Below are 21,774 nucleotides of genomic sequence, written 5' to 3'. Positions count from 1 at the left end.
CGGCTTCTTGTTTACTCTGCAGCCTTTGACTGAACAACCTCCACAATTACGAGACACTTCCTTAAAATAGATGTCTCTCTACAATCCCGCACCTGAAAGGTGCCATTTCTCTGAGAACTTGACTGATACATTTACCATGAACTTAACTGACCTACACACCTCCTCCCCCAATATCGCTCAGCTTAGAACTGGTGATGCAGGCCCCTGACTCAGTCCTGTCCAATGACAGAGGCCCTCAGCATGTTCCTGGATAGGTAAGGCATCACCTCACCTCAGAGGATTTCTAGTCCTGATCTTCACGCTTGGAATACTTCTCTCCAGATATCCCCATGACTTGCTACCTGTCATCTCTAACATGTGTATGTTATCCTTCCAATAAACTGGACTATGCGATGTTAACTGTAACATATAAATATCACACAATGTATCAACATAAATAAGCAACTATAAACCAGAGCAAACTACTGGGGGGGGGCAGGGAGGGGAGGGGTTAGGGTCAAAATAAGGGGGGCAGAACCGTATAGGGAATATAACCAAAAAGAAAATGCATACATTGTGCAAAAATGAAAAATGATGTAAGAATTATATAAAATAAAATATATTAATCAAAAAATTACAAACTCCACCCCAGTACTTTTGCTTCCCCTTTTTATGCTTCCTTTAATCATAGTAGATTTTACCAACAAATCAAAGTAGAATTTACTTATTTATTTCAGAACAAACACCCATGTCCCACAGACCTCATATTCTTATAGTTAAAAAGAAATAATGACAATAAGGAAAATAAGGATGCTTCTAGGTTAAAAACTACTAAGGAAAATAGCATCATGAGTGGGATCAGGAATTCTGGAATGTGAACTCCACATGATGACGGAGTTGGGTTCTTCTTTCTCTAAACTTGTATTTTCAGAACTGAGAAGAAGCCTGGAGTGTAGCACTCATCATTCAGTACTTTTCTGTGCATGAATCATGAATTCATGCACTTCACTGTTCTCTATCAAAAGTGTGTTCTCTTGTTTGGAAACAAGACAATGGTCAGACTTAAATTAATCTCACCGATGTAGGCTGTTCTCACCACCAAAAATCTAATGTCCTTCTTTTAAAAGGAAGCAGAAAAATCTGCTATCATGTTTTCTTTTCGATAGAATGTGTTTTGTATTTTAGCAAGTGATCCAGCTCTCGTCAGAAAGGTAAGACAAAAGTGTGGCCACATACCTGAGTAATAAAGGTGTTCAGTGCTTTGAAAACTACAAAAATGAATGTGTTCTGGGCAATGGCATATTTAGGGTTACAGAAGAATAAATGTCCAACAAATATGATGAAGTGAAAAGGATTTGGTCCAGTAAATGACTGCCATCTTAAAGACACCATTTTTTTAGAAGGCATCTTGACAGTCAGTGGTGAAATAAAAGCATGACCAGGTGATTCTCACCTGACAAAAGGGACATCTTTTCTGAAAAGAAACCTAAAAGCCAATTTGATGTCTCTGTTCCGTAGGCTGTAGATGAAGGGGTTCAGCATGGGGGTCACCACTGTGTACATCAGGGAGGCAATCATGTCTTTGTCATTAGAGTTGCTTGAAGAGGGGGCAAAGTAGACCGCCATGATTGTTCCATAGAAGAGACACACCACAGAGAGGTGGGAGCCACAGGTGGAGAAGACTTTGGTGATGCCTTTGGTAGAGGGGACCCTCAGGATGGAAGCCCCAATGCAGCCATAAGAGACCAGGATGCCACTCAATGGAAAAATGACTGTTGCAGCCCCTTCAGTAAATATCACCAAATCATTGAGAGAGGTGTTTGAGCAGGACAGTTTGAGTAGGACAGAGAGACTACAGAAAAAGTGCGGGATAATGTTGTCAGCACAGAAGGACAAACCCACCAGGAGGACAGTGTGCAAGAGGGCACTGCCACAGGAGATGACCCAGGAGCCCACCACCAGCAGCAGGCACAGTTCTTCCCTCATCATGATGGTGTAGTGGAGGGGGTGACATATGGCCACGTACCTGTCATAGGCCATCACTGCAAGAAGGAGATTGTCTACACACCCAAAAACCAAATAAAAATACACCTGTGAGATACACCCTGGATAGGAGATTGACAGGTCCTGAGTGTGCATGTTCCACAGCATCTTAGGGACAGTGACAGTTGAGAAGGAGACGTCAGTGAGGGCCAAGTGGCTGAGGAAGAAGTACATGGGGGTGTGGAGGCGCGAGTCCAGCCTGATGAGCAGGATGATGAGCAGGTTCCCCAGCACCGTGGTCAGGTACATGCCCAGGAACAGGGCAAAGAACAGGCCCCGCTGCTCTGGACGGATGGGGAGCCCCAGGAGGAGGAACTCGGACACGCTGCTCTGGTTCTCCCAACGCATGTTGCTTTACTGTCTTCTGGGGTAGAGGGAAGTAGGAGATGTCAGGATCTTAGAAACAGTGACATAGCAGTGAAAGATGGTCACATAGTGTGTGAGTGATGGTATCTCTGCAGACACACCATGATGCTCTCTCACCTGCTGGGGCCTTGTCCAGTCTGGGGAGAGCTGGGCAGCGGGCTTTCCTGGACACTGACCTCAAGGCCTTTGACATTAATCAGGATTAGTATATCTTTTTAAGAAGTGTAGATGCTAATTTAGGCACTCAAGAGAGAGAGTGGTAAATAAGCCACAGTCCTTTGGGGTGTCCATTTTTCAGGGCATGTCCTCACAGAACAGTGATGAAGAACAGGAATCTCAATCTCACTCATAAGCTTTGTCTGACTTTTACTATTCTATTAGTAAGTCCCCCCCTCCCTCTTCCTTACACATACACACCATTTGCAGAATTATTGGGGAATTAAAAAAATTCTAAGTATAAAATAAGTGTTCAACACATAGAATCAGATCACATCATTAGAATAACTATTAAGAAACCAAAAATAACAGTGAGAATGTGGAGAAACTGACACCTTTGTGCATTGCTACTGAGAGCGTAAAAATGTACAGTCGCTATTTAAAACATGGAAGTTTTTAGAAAAATTAAATGCAGAATTACCACGATTCAAAAATTAAAATTAAAAACATGGTCTCGAAAAGATATCTGTGCACCATGTTCAGAGCAGTGCTGAATAGCAAGCGCCCAAGGCAGAAGCAAATCGGTCTATTGACACCTAAAAGGATAAACCAGATTTGGCATCTGAACACAGAGTAATATGACTCAGCCTTAAAAAGGCGCAAATCCTGGCACATGCAACAGTAGGGGTGACCCTTGATGACTTTATGCTACATGAGAAAGGCAGTCACAGGAGGATAAAAATTGCATATTTTCACTTTATGAGGTTTTTAATGCAGCCTAACCCATAGAGACAAATTATGGGATGGTGCTTGCCGGGGACTGGGCAGAAGGAGGGTGTAATGGGCAAACTTTCAGTTTGGAAAGTGGATAAAAGTTCTGGAAATGCACGAGGTGATGGTTGCACAACAGTGTAAATGGACTTAATGCTACTGAACTCAACTTAAAAATGCTTCAAATGGTAAAATGTAATAATTATAATATTGGTGTATTACATCCATATTATATAGCACTGATGTAGAAAATATATCAAGAGACATTAAATTGCTGATGAAAACCAACTGTTAAAACAGTTGAATGAAACATAAAAAGAAAGCTCGTTATTTTGGCAGCATGAGCATGAACTACACATGTCAGCAATTAAAGGTCCGAGAAGCCAAGAGACACAGTCAGGTGTCCACCTGAAATGTGGGCTTACATCTGTGGACCACTCCCATGTCCAGGGGAACAAGAGGAGCCCACACCAAGATCCCCAGCGATCAGAGCATCCCCAGCACTTGACTGCTGCCTTGTAGACAAAGGTGTCAAAAATAACTTTTTCTTTAATCTGCCATTCCTCGTTCTCATTTTTGCATCATAGCTGGGCAGTCTCAGGGAATTATTTTTAATTTATTATAATTGATATGGTCACATACGTCACAGCGTGTGAGTCAGACACCCACTGAATAACTTGGACATATAAGCTACACAAACACATTCTCTCTCTCTCTCAATCTCACCAAAGGTCATATCTACACCAGTGATGATTCCTCACCTTTCTCTGAACTGTGACAATTCTTGCTCATCTTAGCTCCTACATGAATCCTGCTTCTTATGCTTCCGTGGTCTAAGGATCTTTTGCACCTTCCATGTCTATTCACAAGCACCACACAATGGGCAGGAAGATCCACATTTACCAACACAAATCACACCCAGGGGAAAACAACCCCAAGCCTCTGGTTACATGGAAGCCCACAGAGCTAATTGCCCAATCTCTTGCCTTCCCCTTGAGAGGATCCTGTGCAGGGGCCAAAGGGACTGAACTCTGGCATCCCAGGGGGAGGTGTCCCTAATGTCAGTGACATGCTCCCTCCCTCTGCCTGTCATGAGGAGGAGGAGCAGATGTGAACACCCTTGACCCCTGAAGAGCCCAGCAATGGAACGGGCCTCTCCACACATCCCAGAATGGCCCAGACAGGGTAGTACCAGCCCATGTAGACCCATACCAGGCACCCCAACCTCCAGGACAGCACACTCTCTACTGGCCACCCAGTCTCCAGGGCTTCCAACTCTCTTGAGAGGCCTGCAGAGCAGGAGCTGAGGTTGATTCAACTGAAAGCCATTGAATTGAGCACTTCAGAAGGGTGAAATATGTGTTACTGTATCTCAATAAAGATGGTAATGGGAAAAGAAAACCAAAGAAACAGAACCAATAAAGGATCACAACAAATATTGTAAAAAAGTCAGTAAGTGACAAGTCTTTAACAAAATAGACCATGAGATAAAATGATCATAATCCCAGAAAAGTGGTCATTACCAAAATGAAAACAAAAACAAATAGAATATCTGAAAACACCTATAAAAACTAAAGAGGTTGAATCAATAATTAAATTTCCCAAATGAATAGACTGAGTTCAAGCAGATTCATTGGAAATTTCATCAAATATTTAAAGAAGAAATTACATAAAACTTCACTTTTTTTCCACAAAAGGAAGAAGAAAGATGTAATTCCTAAGTCATTCTCGAAACCCTACTGTTTCTCAAACTTCTGACATATTCATCAGCATGGAAAAGCAATCTGAAATATGTGTGCACTTAATAATAGAGCTTCAAATATTTATTTAAATGAAAGACTCATAGAACTTCAAGATAATAGATGAATTCACAGTCACACTCATCTGGAGTTGCAACACTCCCCTCAATACCTGAGAGAACAAGCAGACAGAACATCATGAGGACGAGACCTGAATACCACTAGCTACTAAGTTCAGCTGTTAAACTACAAAGTCTACCAATGACATTTATAGAACACACTGACCCCTCCACAGCTGCAGCTTTACAAATGCTCGCTGCCCTTCTGTTTTGGGGGGTGCAAGTGAGGCACTTGGAAGTCATGACTCTACCCTCCCAAATTATTCTTCAACAGTGAAAGGGAAGTAAAGACTTTCTCTGTCAACCAAATACTGAAGGAAACTGTTGGCAACATCAGCATCATCAGAAGTGTTAGACGTTCTTAAGAGGCAAGGAAGGTAACAGAGTTCAGAAACTGAGTCTAACTAAAAATGAAGCTTTGGAGAAGGAATAAATAAAGGTAAATGAAGCACTTATATATTTTTATTCTCAATGCTCTAAAAGATAATTTTATCTTAAATAGAACAGTAACAATAACTCAATTATACTTATGTACATATTTTATGTATTACTATATATATATATATGCTTACGTATGCTTTGAACATTGAAATGAACCATAGCAGTGATATCATGAATGAAAAGAAGGAATGAGAATTGCTTAGTTATTATTAGGAAGATTCACCATAATCTGTTATAAAACAGATCTCAATACATTTAGAAGTATTTAAATCACATCAGATATGCTTACTAAGCACAAGGCAAATAATTGGACATCAATGATATTAAGATAGTTAGGAAAGGTGTAAGTATTTGGTAACAAATAACACAATTACAAATAGCATTTTAGCCAAGCAGGAAATAAAAAGGAAATAAGAAATTAGTTTTAAATGAATGAAAATGAAAACATAACATATAAACTGTGGAGTTCCCCTAAAATAATACAGACAAGAATTTTTTTATCACTTAAACTAAAATTGCTAGGAGAAATTGTTTTGTTTTTTTCTCTTGTTTCCTGAGAACTGAGAAAATCGCCTGGCACATAGTGAGCATGCAGTCAGTAATCCTGTTGTACAAATTATGAATTTGTGCATTTATTAGAAGTGGATATTTTCAGACTGGAAACAACACATTTTTTTCCCAAAGTTGCATCAAACAGAGGATATGGGATATTCTCAACACAAAAATCCAACTTTTCTCTTCAAATGGAAGTCTGAAACCTGGTGTTTTTTTATTCTGAGTGGTGGTGATGTGCTTTGTTATCTAGCAAGGACTCATCTCCTCCAGGAACAGAGACAACAGTGCAGCTATCACGCGTGGTCAGCCCTACCGCCGAGGTTAGGAGCTCGGGAGTTTGAAAAACAAAAATATCAGTGTGTGTTTTGGGCAATTCCATAGTTAAGGTTGTGGAAGAAAAGATGGGTGATAAATATGACTAAGTGGGGAGGAACAGATCCAGCAACATGACCCCCCTTTCAAGAGTACTTGGAGGGGCTGGGACATGGGGGATAGCACACAAGTTATGGGGCAGATCTTGACAAGGTCAGTCATGGAAGAGCATGATCAGGTGATTCTCACTGGGAAAAAAGGACATCTTTTCTGCAAAGGACCCTCATAGCCAGTTTGATGTCTCTGTTCCTTAGGCTGTAGATGAAGGGGTTCAGCATGGGGGTCACCACTGTGTACATCAGGGAAGCAATCATGTCTTTGTCATTGGAGTTGCTTGATGAAGGGGAAAAGAACTCAATCATGATTGTTCCATAGAAGAGAAACACCACAGAGAGGTGGGAGCCACAGGTGGAGAAGACTTTGGTGATGCCTTTGGTAGAGGGGACCCTCAGGATGGAAGCTCCAATGCAGCCATAAGAGACCAGGATGCCACTCAATGGAATGATGACAAACACAGCCCCAGAAATGAATATAACCAAGTCATTGACAGAGGTGTTTGAGCAGGACAGCTTGACCAGGATGGGGAGACTACAGAAAAAGTGGGGGATGATGTTGTCAGCACAGAAGGACAGCTCAGTCAGGAGGACGGTGTGGGACAAGGCACTGCCACAGGAGATGACCCAGGAGCCCGCCACCAGCAGCAGGCACAGCTCCTCCCTCATGATAATGGTGTAGTGGAGGGGGTGACAGATGGCCACATACCTGTCATAGGCCATCACCGTGAGAAGCAGATTATCCAAACAACCACAAACCAAATAAAAATACATCTGTGAGATACACCCTGGATAGGAGATTGACAAGTCCTGAGTCTGCATGTTCCACAGCATCTTAGGGACAGTGACAGTTGAGAAGGACACATCATTGAAGGCCAAGTGGCTGAGGAAGAAGTACATGGGGGTGTGGAGGCGCGAGTCCAGCCTGATGAGCAGGATGATGAGCAGGTTCCCCAGCACCGTGGTCAGGTACATGCCCAGGAACAGGGCGAAGAACAGGCCCCGCTGCTCTGGACGGATGGGGAGCCCCAGGAGGAGGAACTCGGACACGCTGCTCTGGTTCTCCCACCTCATGTTGCTTTACTGTCTTCTGGGGTAGAGGGAAGTAGGAGATGTCAGGATCTTAGAAACCGTGACATAGCAATGACAGATGGTCACATAGCGTGTGAGTAAAGGTGTCTGTGCAGACACAACCCAATGCTCTCACCTGCTGGGGCCTCATCTAGCCTGGACACTGATGCTGCCACGTGAACAAATATGTGACCCAAAGCCTCTCAATGCTAATTAGGGTTAGTGCATCTTTTTTAACAAGTGTAGATGCTGATTTAGTCACTAGAGAGAGAGTAGTAAATAAGCCACCACCCTTCCTTTGGGGAGTCCATTTTTCAGGGCGCATTCTCACAGAGTAGTGATTACAAGCATATTAAATTATAATTCATGAGTTATTCATGTTAAGCATTATACAAACAAACAACGAAGGGAAATTTTAGAAGGTGAGGGCTGTGAGTCCTTCCTTTTGAGATGGTCTCACGTGTGTCTGTATTTATCTAAACTCATCAAAATGTATCTATTCAGTAGCTTTAGTTTTATGAATATTAATTACACTACAATAAAGTTGCTTGCAAAAACACAAAATCGCCACAAGTAGTTGGCCAGACAACTCCCAAACCACACACAGCCAAAGAAGCTCTACTGTGCACACGGACAGTCACGTCAGATACAACACACAGTTACCATGAAGAGGTGCAGCACGAGCACAGCAGCACAGGCGCCCGCGGCATGCAAGCCAGTCCAGCCCCCTGGTCTAGATCAGCGTGGAAGGTGCTCACGTGATGGGAAACACTCCTGTGTGTCCCGACCACGGCAGCGCAGACTCCGGTGACCCCTGAGGATCTGAAGTGCAGCTCATGCGGGTGAGGCTGGTGCCTCAGTTTTAGTTCTTTCTACTTGATTATAATGATATGGCTGTGTGTGTGTATTAGGGTGTGTGTGAGTCAGACACCCACTAAAACACTTGGCTCTACAAGCTACATGAACTCATCTCTAGTTCTTATTGAATAGTCAGCTCGCCACATGATGATCCCCACCTTGCTCTGATCTGTGACAACTCTTCCTCACCCTGGCTGCTGAACCCACATCTCTTACGCCTCTGTGGTCTAAGGATCTTTTGCACCTTCCATGTCTATTCACAAGCACCGCACAAGGAGCAGGAAGATCCACATTTACCAACACAAATCACACCCAGGGGAACACATACTCAAGCCTCTGGTTACATGGAAGCCCACAGAGCTAATTGCCCAATCTCTTGCCTTCCCCTTGAGAGGATCCTGTGCAGGGGCCAAAGGGACTGAACTCTGGCATCCCAGGGGGAGGTGTCCCTAATGTCAGTGACATGCTCCCTCCCTCTGCCTGTCATGAGGAGGAGGAGCAGATGTGAACACCCTTGACCCCTGAAGAGCCCAGCAATGGAAAGGGCCTCTCCACACATCCCAGAATGGCCCAGACAGGGTAATACCAGCCTGTGTAGACCCACACCAGGCACCCCAACCTCCAGGACAGCATGCTTTCCACCAGCACACTCTCCACCCAGGCTCGGGGTTCTCTTCTCTCTTGAGAGGCCTGCAGAGCAGGAGCTGAGGTTGATTCAACTGAAAGCCATTGAACTGAGTGGCACTGTATCTCAGTAAAGATGGTAATGGAAAAAGAAAACCAAAGAAACAGACCCAATATGGGATAACAACAAGTATTGTAGTGACAAAAAAAAAGTAAGTGACAAATTTTTTAGTTGGATTGACCAAAAAAGACAACAAGGCAAAAATTATCCAGATGAAGAATGAGAAACGGGCATCACCACCATCCTTATTAAGTTTAATGAGAATAAAAGGAAATTCTGGGAATAACATACATGAACAAAATAGACTTCTAGATAAAATGATCACACTCCCAGAAAAGTGGTCATTACCAAAATGAAAACAAAAACAAATAGAATATCTGAAAACACCTATAAAAACTAAAGAGGTTGAATCAATAATTAAATTTCCCAAATGAATAGACTGAGTGCAAGCAGATTCAAGGAAATTCCATCAAATACTTAAAGGAGAAATTACATAAAACTTCACTTTTTTTCACAAAAGGAAGAAGAAAGATGTAATTCCTAAGTCATTCTCGAAACCTTACTGTTTCTCAAACTTCTGACATATTCATCAGCATGGAGAAGCAATCTGAACTATATATGCACTTAATAATAGAGCTTCAAATATTTAAATCAAAAACTCATAGAACTTCAAGATAATAGATGAATTTACAATCTCACTCATCTGGAGTTGCAACACTCCCCTCAATACCTGACAGAACAAGAAGACAGAACATCATGAGGATAAGACCTGAATACCACTAGCTACTAAGTTAAGCTGTTAAACTACAAAGTCTGCCAATGACATTTATAGAACACACTGACCCCCCGCCCCTCCACAGCAGCAGCTTTGCAAATGCTCGCTGCCCTTCTGCTTTGGGGGCTGCAAGTGAGACACTTGGAAGTCATCCCTCTACCCTCCCAAATTATTCTTCAACAGTGAAAGGGAAGTAAAGACTTTCTCTGTCAACCAAATGCTGAAGGAAACTGTTGGCAACATCAGCCTCATCAGAAATGTTAGAAGTTCTTAAGAGGAAAGGAAGGTAACAGAGTTCAGAAACTGAGTCTAACTAAAAATGAAGCTTTGGAGAAGGAACAAGTACAGGTAATAGAAAGCATTATTTATTTATTATTTATTTATTAATGTCACTTAGATTTCAGGGTTTATTACAATAGCTTGGTAAGTACTATCTTTTCCAATTTTTTTAAAAATAAATTTACTTATTTTCTTACATCATGGTTCAGTTTGGGACAGTATATGATTTCTATCCTCGGAATAGTCCCTGGAGTTCTCTTACCACCATGCCTTTTGTGATCCATCCCCACTGTCCCTTGTGCTCTTCCCTCCCCTGTTTTCACCCCTTTACCACCCTTTTCACCCCTTTCACCCCTTTACCACCCCCTGCTGTATGTCTCAGAGGTATGGTCAGCTTGCGACTTAAGAAACTTTTTCCTGAATCCTTTGTTCATTTTCTCTAGATTCCACATATATGTGAAACCATCCAATATATATCTTTCTCCTTCGATCTTCCACTGAGTACCAACTACCGTCAGGAAAAGGTCAATCAAAACCACAATGAGATACCACCTTACACCATTGGGAATGACATTTAATTTTATTCTTCATTGCTCTAAAAGATAATTTTATCCTAAATATAACAATGACTGAAAAATATATTTCACCTTCAATTTTTGAAGGCTATATTTACTTATAGAGTTGTCTTAGTCAGGTAAAATTTTTTTTTTAACAAAAGATGCCATTCCTTTGTCTTCCGATTTCCTTCAACCATTTGCTGCTGCTATTATATATAAGTCAACTCTAATCCTTATGGTTTGTTTGGTGGGATGCTTGTGTGTATATAGTCACTACTTATTCTTGACGCTCACTTTTCACTCCAATAATTGGTTCCATTCACTCTTTCATCTCTTCTAGCTTCTGAGCCTCCTGGGTAGGCTCTGGCAACTTGGCAACACAGGTGACCATCACCCACACCTGTGTCCACTATTGAGTCCCAAGATCATGAATCTGGAGAGAACCCCCTGGTGAATGTTCGATAATGGTGCAAGAAGAGAGAAGACTTCTGTGTAAGTTGTGATGCAAGTAAAAGAAAGAACATTTGGGAAGAAAGAAATAACCCAGGAAGAAAAATGGGAGCATTTCCTTGTCAGGAAAATGACATTCATTTTATATGTACTTGTGCAGCATGCAAATATAGGACATACATATATTTATAAAACATTCATACAAAATACAAATCATATATATGTATAGATTATCTGTGTATAATATTTTAGAATAAAAGTCACATATTTATCAAAAATAAAATGTCCTCCAAATTATATAATTTTACACACACACACACACACACACACACATATATATATATATATATACACACACACACACACACCCTAACCCTTTGACTGAGAAAATCTGGCCTCCGTTTGTGTATTAATATAGGACATGAATAGACGAAGCATATAAATTTGAAATGTAGAGCCTGATAAATTTTTACATATTTATACATCTACTGTAACTACCACTTGGGTCAAGATGTAGAACAATTTTATCACTTTACTTAGAAATAACCAAAATATTTTGCTTAGCATAAGTTAGAAGGAGAAAGACAAATACCAGATGACGTCACGTGTAGAATACAGAGCAACCAGAAAAAAGGTCAGATGGAGTCAAAGCGAAAAACTAGCTTGCAAAAGCCGACTATGGAACTGAGGCATTCAGAGGGGGAGGGAAGGGGGACAGGCGAGGACAAGGTGGGGATCAGGGAGCACAATGGACACGGGGTGCACTACCAGTGGGAGTGATAGGGTCACATCACGGCACAGGGCAGGTCCTACCCTGTCAAAATACAGACAACAGTGTGAACCAAGATAACTGTTACAAGATAATTTATAAACAAACAACTAAAATATTCACTAAAATAGAAAAATTTCAAAATGTTATCATTACATATATTGGTTAAAGGCAGGACTATTCCTGTGAACCCACACTTTACAGGATGCTAGGAGCCATCGGGAGTTTACTGTGGGGATGTCAGATGTTTCAAAGTTAGAAATTCAGCTTGTGTTAGCAGAATGTTCTAAGATGCTCTCTCTAGCTCCTTCCTCCCTTTGACTGGGAGGAGCCATGAAGAAAGGCAGGATTCCCTTAAGGTTGGTGGGACTGAAGGAGTTTCCTACCTTATTCCTTCCAGTTGGCATCCTCACGCCTCTCCCACCCCTAGTCCTGTTCATGTTACTATAAGGAATCGTGTATCCCAAGAATTGTTAAGAAAACATCACAATCATTGAGTCAGTCTGGGTAAACACAACTGGTAGACCTCAGCAGAGAGGGACACGGGAGAGGCCAACTTCCCTGGGCTCTACATGCAGCCCAGATTCAACTGGACATTCAGATGTCGGTCAAGGGTAGATGGTTTCCTTGTTCATCGGACTATGTAACACATTCAGATCAAGTCTTTTGACATAAGGAACTTAGCCCGCTTAACAACAGTTTCCAGGGCACGTTTCATGTCTCTGTTTCTCAGGCTGTAGATGAAGGGGTTCAGCATGGGGGTGACTATCATATACATCACAGACGCAATTATGTTTTTATCACTGGAGGTGGATGATGAGAAAAAGTAAACTTCTGCAGCAGTCTCATAGTATAAAGATACAACAAGCAGATGGGAGCCACAGGTAGAAAGGACTTTGAAGAATTTCTTAGCAGAGGGTTCTCTTAGCACCGTGGACCAAATCTGGATATAGGAGCCGAAGATGCCACTCAAAGACAGAATGACAAGTATTCCCCCCTCAATGAGGACCACCAACTCATTGAGGGACACATCTGAGCAGCTCATCCTCAGGAGTGTAGTGAGGTCACAGAATAAGTGGGGGATGGTATTGTTAGCACAGAAGGACAGTCGGGCCAAGAGCAGAGTGTGCAACAGAGAATGGAGACAGCAGAAGAGCCAGGACCCAGCTACTAGGGAAACACACAGCTCCTGCCTCATGATGGTGGTGTAGTGGAGGGGCTGACAGATAGCCACGTACCTGTCATAGGCCATCACTGCAAGAAGGAGACTGTCAAGACAAAAAAACACTATGAAAAAGTACATCTGAACTATGCATCCAGCATAGGGGATGGACTTGTGATTAGTGTGCATGTTGGACAGCATCTTAGGGAGAGTGACAGATGAGAAGGAGACATCATTGAAGGCCAAGTGGCTGAGGAAGAAGTACATGGGGGTGTGGAGGCGCGAGTCCAGCCTGATGAGCAGGATGATGAGCAGGTTCCCCAGTACCGTGGTCAGGTACATGCCCAGGAAAAGGGCAAAACACAGGCTCCTTTTCTCTGGATGGATGGGGAGCCCCAGGAGGAGGAACTCGGACACGCTGCTCTGGTTCTCCCACCTCATGCTGCTCATGTCTCTGCCGGGGATGACGGAAAGAAGGGGAGGTAGGAAGTCTAGAATTAGCCACAAGGACACTGCAATATCCTTTTTACCTGAAGGCATGAGTTTTGAACCACGATCTGTTTACTGCTCACACCTGTGGTTGTGTGAATCCCAGTCTGTCACAGCGGGCTCTGAGGGTACGTAAGACCTCATGATACCCTACAAAGTTTCCTTCCACAGAACCAGAGGGCATTTTTCTCTATTCCACAAATATGTCTTGAACAACTGCTTTGGCCCAGGCTCCCCACAAAGCACTGAGTTCATAACAGCAAGCAGGAAATGCAGCCTCTGCCTTCAAGGAGTTTCCATCTTTCTATCATTGCAGGTCACATGACAGTAACTGGCATCATGGCAAAGTCATGAGATGGGCAGCAGGAGAGAATCCATAACTTCCTCTTGAAGAGACCTGACACTCTCTAAATTGGAAAAGAATACCTGGTGATTTCTCGCCAGGTAGAGTGAAACTGGCAGGATGTAACTGATCTGAGATATTGCTGATTTCCTTTTAACAAAAGTCCATCAGCTTCCCCAACCAACACTACTAATATTGTTAAATATTTATCTTAAACATAGAGCATGCCAGACTCTATGCTATGGTTTCATGCACTTTCTACCTAAATCCTAGGCATCTCCCTAATAAATCAACAGTATAAATCCTATTTTAACAATGAGGAATAAAATATACTTTATCTAAATGTGCAGCGATACATGAATAATTAGCAAAAAAGGCCAAGTCACAATATCTGTCTCTGGCCAGACTCCACCAATTAACCCTCTACATACATGTCACACCCCCAGTAGTTAGAATAAGGGGACAGAAGTATGACATCATTTGTCATTCCTTTGTCCAAGAGTTATCAAACATTACTGGTGTATCACACAACTAACAAAGTGCTTTCACACACTTTAATTAATGTATATCTAGAGATTATATGATATATAAGGTAGTTATAACCTTCACTGGAAGATATATAAGGTAGTCCTAATTTCATAGATGGGAAAAACTGAGGACAAAGATATAATGACCAATGAAGGCTCTCAGTTTTCTGATGGTGGATTCCAGACGCACCCTTCCTTTGGCAGTGAGGTTAGAGTTAGGATTAGACACACACGTACACACACACACACAGACACTAAAGAGTGATCTGCACTGACTCTCAATCAAGCAGGAGCAGGACAATGAGGCCCACGCAGCGACCATGAACTTGCTGAGGGCTCTGATTGTCTTGGTTCATGGCTTCCCACTCATGTGAGCTGTGTCAGCCTCACTGAGAAGCCAGGAAACAAGCAGGACCCACTGGACTGACTGGGACCTTGACTGGGGCAGAGCTTGGAGGAAGGCACTGGGTCCTGAGCCCTGGATGGATCAGGCCATGTGCTCCAGTATGTGAGGGTGTGCAGGGGCCCCTGTTCTGAGGTGTCTACTCACCCTGAACCAGACAGCAGCAAAGTGGGGGTCTCCATCACACTGGCACTGGCTTGGGGAAAGAGAATAAAACTCCTCCATTCTTCTGAGCACCAATCATGAGCCAGGCGAGGTCCTAGGTAGTCTGTTTCATTGGCCCATTGTTCCTCAGAACACCAATTATGTGGGAGTAGTTACCCTCCGTTCCCAGGGAGGGATCTGAATATCAAGACAAAAATATGTAAGGACAAGCAAGGACTGGGCCCCAGTGGAAACTGCTGCAGGCACTGAGGTCCCATCCATTAGTATGTGACACCTGCCCAGTGTGGGAGACCGAGTGACCCTCTCAATGCAGAGCATGACCACTGTGAACGGCCACAAGGTGTCAGTGAGGATGGCACGTGGGCCCCATGCCATGGGTGGTGCCCCACAGAAACATTGCCTACGATGAAAACATCAAAACATAACCACACACCCTAAACCTTGGGTGAATGCATATGTTAGTTTTGTCATAAACAAAAAGCGACATCGCACCTACTGCTTGACTCTATAACAATTTCAGATCCTCCATCCCCTGCTGCTCATGGATAAAGGCAGGATCCCTGCTCCAGAGTGGGGAGCACATCTTCTCTCTTTACCCTCTGCAGTCTCCTTCCTTACCTGTGCTGAGTAGCCAAGATGAACATGGGGGAGTCATGCAGCAGGGAGGGCAGAGACTTGAAATCAAAGGACTGGTTAAGAGACTGCAGGTCCCACCCAGCAGTGGTGCCCACTTGCCTATTGGGGACCCAGTAGGTGCTTGAGCTCTGGGTCAAAGAGAGGAAAAGAATCACCTTGTGTTATTTACCCCTCTCTGTCTCTTGTGTCCGTCTGTCTGTCTCTTCCTATCATCTTTTCAATCTCCGTCTCTCAGTCTATGTATGTATAAATATGTATGTACGTACAAAATTCTGGCAGGAGACAAATTTGTATCTACATTACAAGCAAAGACCCATAAGGAATCCATAGGAAGAAACATTTTTTTTCTCTTAGAATTTACACCACACCCTGACCTGCCATTCTTACTACGTCAATGACCTTCTAATTCAGTATCTGTTATGGACACCAGGAAAAAAGTATGAAGCAAATCTCTGCGAGTCCACGACCTCCTGACTTTTCCGTGTCTGTCCTTGTACATCAGAGCAATAGCCAGGAGGATGCTCTTTTATAAACCACGAGAGGACAAAGAAATGGTCCCTAAACTCTTGGTGAAAAAATGCCAGCAATTAATTGCCTTTAATTCCTATCAGACCCTGGGGAGAAGCCTGTGAAGAGGCCAAAGAGACTAAGCTGGGGAAACACCTGGGATGGTGTCTTGGGTACAGGGACACTCTGGGTTGCCCAGTAAGCAGGAAATGCAGCCTCTGCCTTCAAGGAGTTTCCATCTTTCTATCATTGCAGGTCACATGACAGTAACTGGCACGCATGGCAAAGTCACGAGATGGGCAGCAGGAGAGAATCCATAACTTCCTCTTGAAGAGACTGAAACTCTCTAAATTGAAATAGAATAGATTTCTCACAAGCTAGAGTGAAATTGACAGGGCCATAACTGATCAGACATGTTGCTATTCCCTGTCAACAAAAGCCCATCCAGAATTTTAAACAAACTCTAAAAATATTGTCAAATCTTTGTCTTTAACCTACAGCATGCCAGATCAACGCCTATGGTTTGATATGCACTCTCTACCAAATCCTAGGCATAGCCCTAAAAATCAATAGCATAAATCCCACTTTCACTATGAGGAACAAAATATACACTATCTAAATGTGCAAAGATACATCAATAATCAGCAAAAAAGGGCCAAACCACAATATATCTCTAGGGACAGAATCCATCATTAAACTCTCTGCAAACATCTCAATCCCCCAGTAGTTAGAATCAATATAAATATAAATCAAGGGATTATATGATATGTAAGGTAATTATGCCCTTCATTTCATAGATGGGAAAACACTCAAGACAAAGATATAAAGACCAATGAGGTCTCTCAGTTCTCTGATGGTGGATTCCAGATGCACGCTTCCTTTGGCAGTGAGGTTAGAGTTAATTAGATACGCCCGCACACACACACACACACACACACACACACACACACACACACACTGATGAAGGACCCTCACTGACTCTCAATCAAGCAGTGAACAGGACAGTAAGGCCCACTCAGGGACCACGAGCTTGCTGAGGGCTCTGCTTATCTTGGCTCACGGGCACCGAGAGGACAGTGTCTGGACCCCATGTGGATGCCTGGCTGCCCACTCATGTGAGATGTGTCAGCCTCACTGAGAAACAGAGGAAACAAGCAGGAACCAACTAGACCTATTGGCCCCTTGATTGGGGCAGGGTTTGTGAGCAAGGATCTGGGTTCTAGCCCTGGATGGATCAGGCCATGTGCGCAGTGTGTGAGGGTGTGCAGGGGCCCCTGATCTTAGGCTTCTACTCACCCTGCTCCAGACAGCAGCAAAGTGGGGGTCTCCAGCACACTGGCACTGGTTTGGGGAAAGAGAATAAAAATCCTCGTCTCTTCTGAACACCAATCATGAGCCAGGCGAGGTCCTGGGTAGTCTGTTTGCATTGGTCATTACTCCTCAGGAAAGCACTGTATGTGGGAGTAGTTACCCACTTTTTCCAGATGGGATCTGAACGTCAGAGAGCAAACTTAAGGGCTAGATGAGGACTGCACCGCAATGGACATGCTGCAGGCACTGTGGTCCCATCCATTAGCATGTGACACCTGCCCAGTGGGGTGACCTGAGTGACCCTCTCAATGCAGAGCATGACCACTGTGAATGGCCACTAAGGGGTCAGTGAAGAATGCACGTGAGCCCCTTGTAGTAGACGGTACCCCACAAAAACACTGCTGAAATGAAAACATCAAAACAACCACACACTAAACCTTGGGTGACATGCATATGTCAGTTTTGTCATAAACAAAAAGCCACATCACACCTACTACTTGACTCTGTAACAATTTCAGATCCTTCCCCTGCTGCTCATGGATAAAGGCAAGATTCCTGCTCCAGAGTGGGCACCACATGTTCTCTTTTTACACTCTGCAATCTCTTTACTTACCTGTGATTTAGCCAGAGATAAATATGTGGGAGCTATGCAGGAGGGAGGGCAGATAATTGAAATCAAATACTGGTTAAGAGAATGAAGCTCATACCCAGCAGTGGTGCCCACTTGCCTTATGGGGACCCAGTAGGTGCTTGAGCTCTGGAACGAAGAGAGGAAAAGAATCACCTTGTGTCATTTACCCCTCTCTGTCTCTTGTGTCCCTCTCTCTGTCTCTTCCTTACCATCTTTTCAATCTCTGCCTCAGTCTATGTATGTATATATACGTAGGTACATACAAAATTCTGGTAGGAGACATATTTTATCTACATTACAAGCAAAGACCCATAAGGAATCCAAGGAAGAAACGTATTTTTTTTCCTCTAAGTATAAAAGCACATTCTGACCTGCCATTCTTGCTATGTCAATGACCTTCTAATTTAGTTTTTGTGTTCTTAGCTTCTGTTGTGGACACCAGGCAAAAAGTATGGAGCAAATCTCCATGAGTCTATGACCTCCTGACTTTTTGTGTCTGCCCTTGAACTTCAAAATAAAAGCCAGGAAGATGCCATTTTATAAACCATGAGAGGACAAAGAAATAGTCCCTAAACACTAGGTGAAAATGACTGCAGTTAATTGCTGCAGTTCCTATCAGACCTTGGGGAGGAGCCCATGCAGAGGCCAAAGAGAATGAACTAGGGAACCACCTGGGGGGGTGTCTCAGGTACAGGGACACTCTGGGTTGCCCAGAGATCCAGTTGGGAAGCAGGATCTTCTAACACCCAACTTCTAAAACCCATATGGCCAATGCCCTGATCAGACAGCACTGGATGCTGGGCTCTGCCTGCCATTCATTGTAACTTCTGCAACCTTGTTTCATAAGTTGTTTCACCTTGTTAACTTTAAAGTGTAGATAATCAGAGTACCATCAGTATCAAGTTTTTATTAAAGTTATATTAGAGCATTCCTGCTAAAGCATGTTAAGAACACCATAAATGTCAGTTCTCACTGTATATTCCAAGAAAGGAAAATAAATATATGATCATTCATGTTGATATAGTATTGTTATGAATGAATCATAGTTAGTTGATATATAATTAAAAAAGTCAGTTGCAGTTCTATATGAAAACAATAGGTTAGAAGAGTGAAAAAGGAAGGAAATAATCCCATCCACAATTATCAGAAAGAATGGACTACCTAGGAGTAAACTTAACAAAGGAGATGAAGGATCCACACAATGAGATCTGTAAGACATTATTAAGAGAATTATGGATTGGGGCACAGCAGACCTCTCCTGCCTTACCTGTTGCTACTTTTGGCAGTGTGCCTCAATAAACTGCCTGTTCAGTTTTCCACTCTGTCTCTGATGAATTCTTTCACCCTGAACATTTGGCATATACCTGATTCTTCCTCACCAAAAAAAGAAGATAATGATTGGAAAAATTTACATTACTAACACAGACATACTACCCAAAGAAATACATAGATTGAATACAATCCTGGTGGTAGGTGTGGTCTGAAACATATATATGTAGAGATTTGAACTGATAACCCCTAAAACAAATGCAATAATGTAAACCATTGTGAATAAACAGCATATAAATAAATTAAAAATCAATTAAAGACTTGGATATAAGACCTCAAGCCATAAAATACAAAGACACTAGAAATGATATATTTCACCACATCGACCATGCAGACATCTTTAGGGAACTGACCCCTACAACAAGGGAAAATACAACAAAAATAAACAATTAGAACTAAAGGAAATTAAAAATATTTGTACAGTAAAAGAAAATATTAGCATATTAAAAAGACAGTCTACTAAGTGGGAGAATATATTTATACATTACACAACTAATAAGGGATCTTATGTAAGGTATACAAGAACCTATTCGACTTGACAACAAAAACACAAAACAGGGTCTACCTGGGGGCAGAGTGGGTTTAGCACCGTGCTGTGAAGCTGTCTGCAGCCTCTGCAGTGCGGGTTCCATTCCTAGCCAGCCAGGAAGAATCCCTCGTGGTGAGCCAGACCTGTCCTGCCTCGCCCACTGCTCCCCTCATCAGTATTATGGTCCATCTGCCTGTTCTGCTCCCCGCTCTGTCTCTGGTGAATCCTCTCACCCTCCGGAGCCTCTGACCTCTACCCCAGTTCTTTTATAATTAAACATATCTTTATATATACATATATGTATGTGTATATATATGTACATACATATATATATGAATTTATAAAGATTTATTTCATGTATATGTACATGAACCCAAAACAACCCAACTACAACATGGGCAAAAGACTCCAATTGATACTTCTCCAAAGAAAATATACAGTTGGTCAATGGATATATGGGGAAAAAAAGTTTGTCTTCACTTCTAATAAAGGAAATGTAAATCAAAACCACAATGAGATATCGCCTCACTCTTGTGAGAATGGCCATATTTAAAAGAATGGAAGGAAAAAATGGTGAGGATATGGGAAAAAAAAAAGAACTCATCCATGGTCAGAATGCAAGTTGGTGCAGCCTCTACAGAAAGGGTATGGAGCTTTTTTCAGAAAATACAAAAAATGAAAATCCCATATGATCATAGAACATCTCCATCAGGCATTTGCCCTAGATATGAAATCTCTAATACAAAAAGACTTATATACCCATATATTCATAGCAGTGCTGGCCACAAGTGCTCAGTCATGGAACCAACCTAAGTGCCCAATGACAAATCGGTAAAGAAATTGTAGAATACATGTGCATGGTGGAATATGACACAATGCAATGTGGATGGCCTCAAGGTGGTGATGGTAAGTGAAATAAGCCATACAATGAAAGGCAGATACTAGGTGGTTTTACTCATCTCTGGAATATAGAAACGGAAAAGCATTAACTGGTAAAATACAGCAAAAAAAAAAAATCTTTGAACTAAAGGACAATAGTTAACTCATAATCAGAGAGAACAAGGAGATGGAGGTGTGAATTGGTGGAGGGGCTAGGGCAAATATGGGTGGTTTGGTGGATGGTGGTGGAATATGGGCACATGTGGAGGGGTAAAATTATATATGACAATTATGTAATATTTTTAAATTAAAAAGGGCTCTATCACAGTATTTCCCAATTCCATAGTGCACATATGCCCATTTCAGCGGACTAAAATCTACCACCATGTCATTGTAGAGTTGGGAAAAGCTGTAAATCATCAACTTGAAGATGAGGAAAGCAGCTCAGCCCCTCACCACATAACATCAGTCCACTGGGAGCAGATCATGAAGCTAGATCTGTGTCTTCATAACATAACAGACAAAATACATATGAGACACTGACATATCTCAAATGGAAGGCAACACACATTTGCAATTGTGTGAAATATTTTTATAAGATTTTGCACATAACTTGTCGGAGATAAAAAAAGAGCAGAATAAAGTAATGAGGATAAAAAATATTTAATAAACCAAGTTACCAAATTTGACCAAGTCGATGCATTAACATCATTGACAGGAGAAGGCATGTTCATTCCAAGTTACATGGAGTTATCAACCCTCTCACACAATCTTAGGAGACACATCTCACGGTGTTCGTGACTACAATCAGATATTTACAGGTTG

At 42.4% G+C, this 21,774-nt stretch overlaps 3 protein-coding genes across 3 annotated transcripts; all 3 read right to left on the bottom strand.

Annotated features, from left to right (window-relative positions):
* Positions 1-1,428: 1,428 nt before the first annotated feature.
* On the bottom strand, positions 1,429-2,370 carry LOC311172825 (olfactory receptor 1J4-like; the record flags this gene model as incomplete). The annotated part of the gene is made up of 1 exon (XM_084236352.1): positions 1,429-2,370. The coding sequence occupies one exon, from the start codon at positions 2,368-2,370 to the stop codon at positions 1,429-1,431; it is 942 nt and encodes a 313-aa protein (XP_084092478.1).
* Positions 2,371-6,726: 4,356 nt separating this feature from the next.
* Positions 6,727-7,668, bottom strand: LOC311172824 (olfactory receptor 1J4-like; the record flags this gene model as incomplete). The annotated part of the gene is made up of 1 exon (XM_084236351.1): positions 6,727-7,668. One exon carries the CDS (start codon positions 7,666-7,668, stop codon positions 6,727-6,729), a length of 942 nt encoding a protein of 313 aa, XP_084092477.1.
* A 5,022-nt stretch (positions 7,669-12,690) lies between these two features.
* On the bottom strand, positions 12,691-13,641 carry LOC311172823 (olfactory receptor 1J4-like; the record flags this gene model as incomplete). Its single annotated transcript, XM_084236350.1, has 1 exon — positions 12,691-13,641. One exon carries the CDS (start codon positions 13,639-13,641, stop codon positions 12,691-12,693), a length of 951 nt encoding a protein of 316 aa, XP_084092476.1.
* Between the last annotated feature and the right edge of the window lie 8,133 nt (positions 13,642-21,774).

Source organism: Talpa europaea (assembly GCF_964194135.1).
Source record: "Talpa europaea genome assembly, chromosome: 7".
Taxonomy (NCBI): Eukaryota; Metazoa; Chordata; class Mammalia; order Eulipotyphla; family Talpidae; genus Talpa; species Talpa europaea.
Note: the sequence above shows the minus strand (reverse complement) of the source record. Positions and strands in the feature narration are given on the sequence as shown.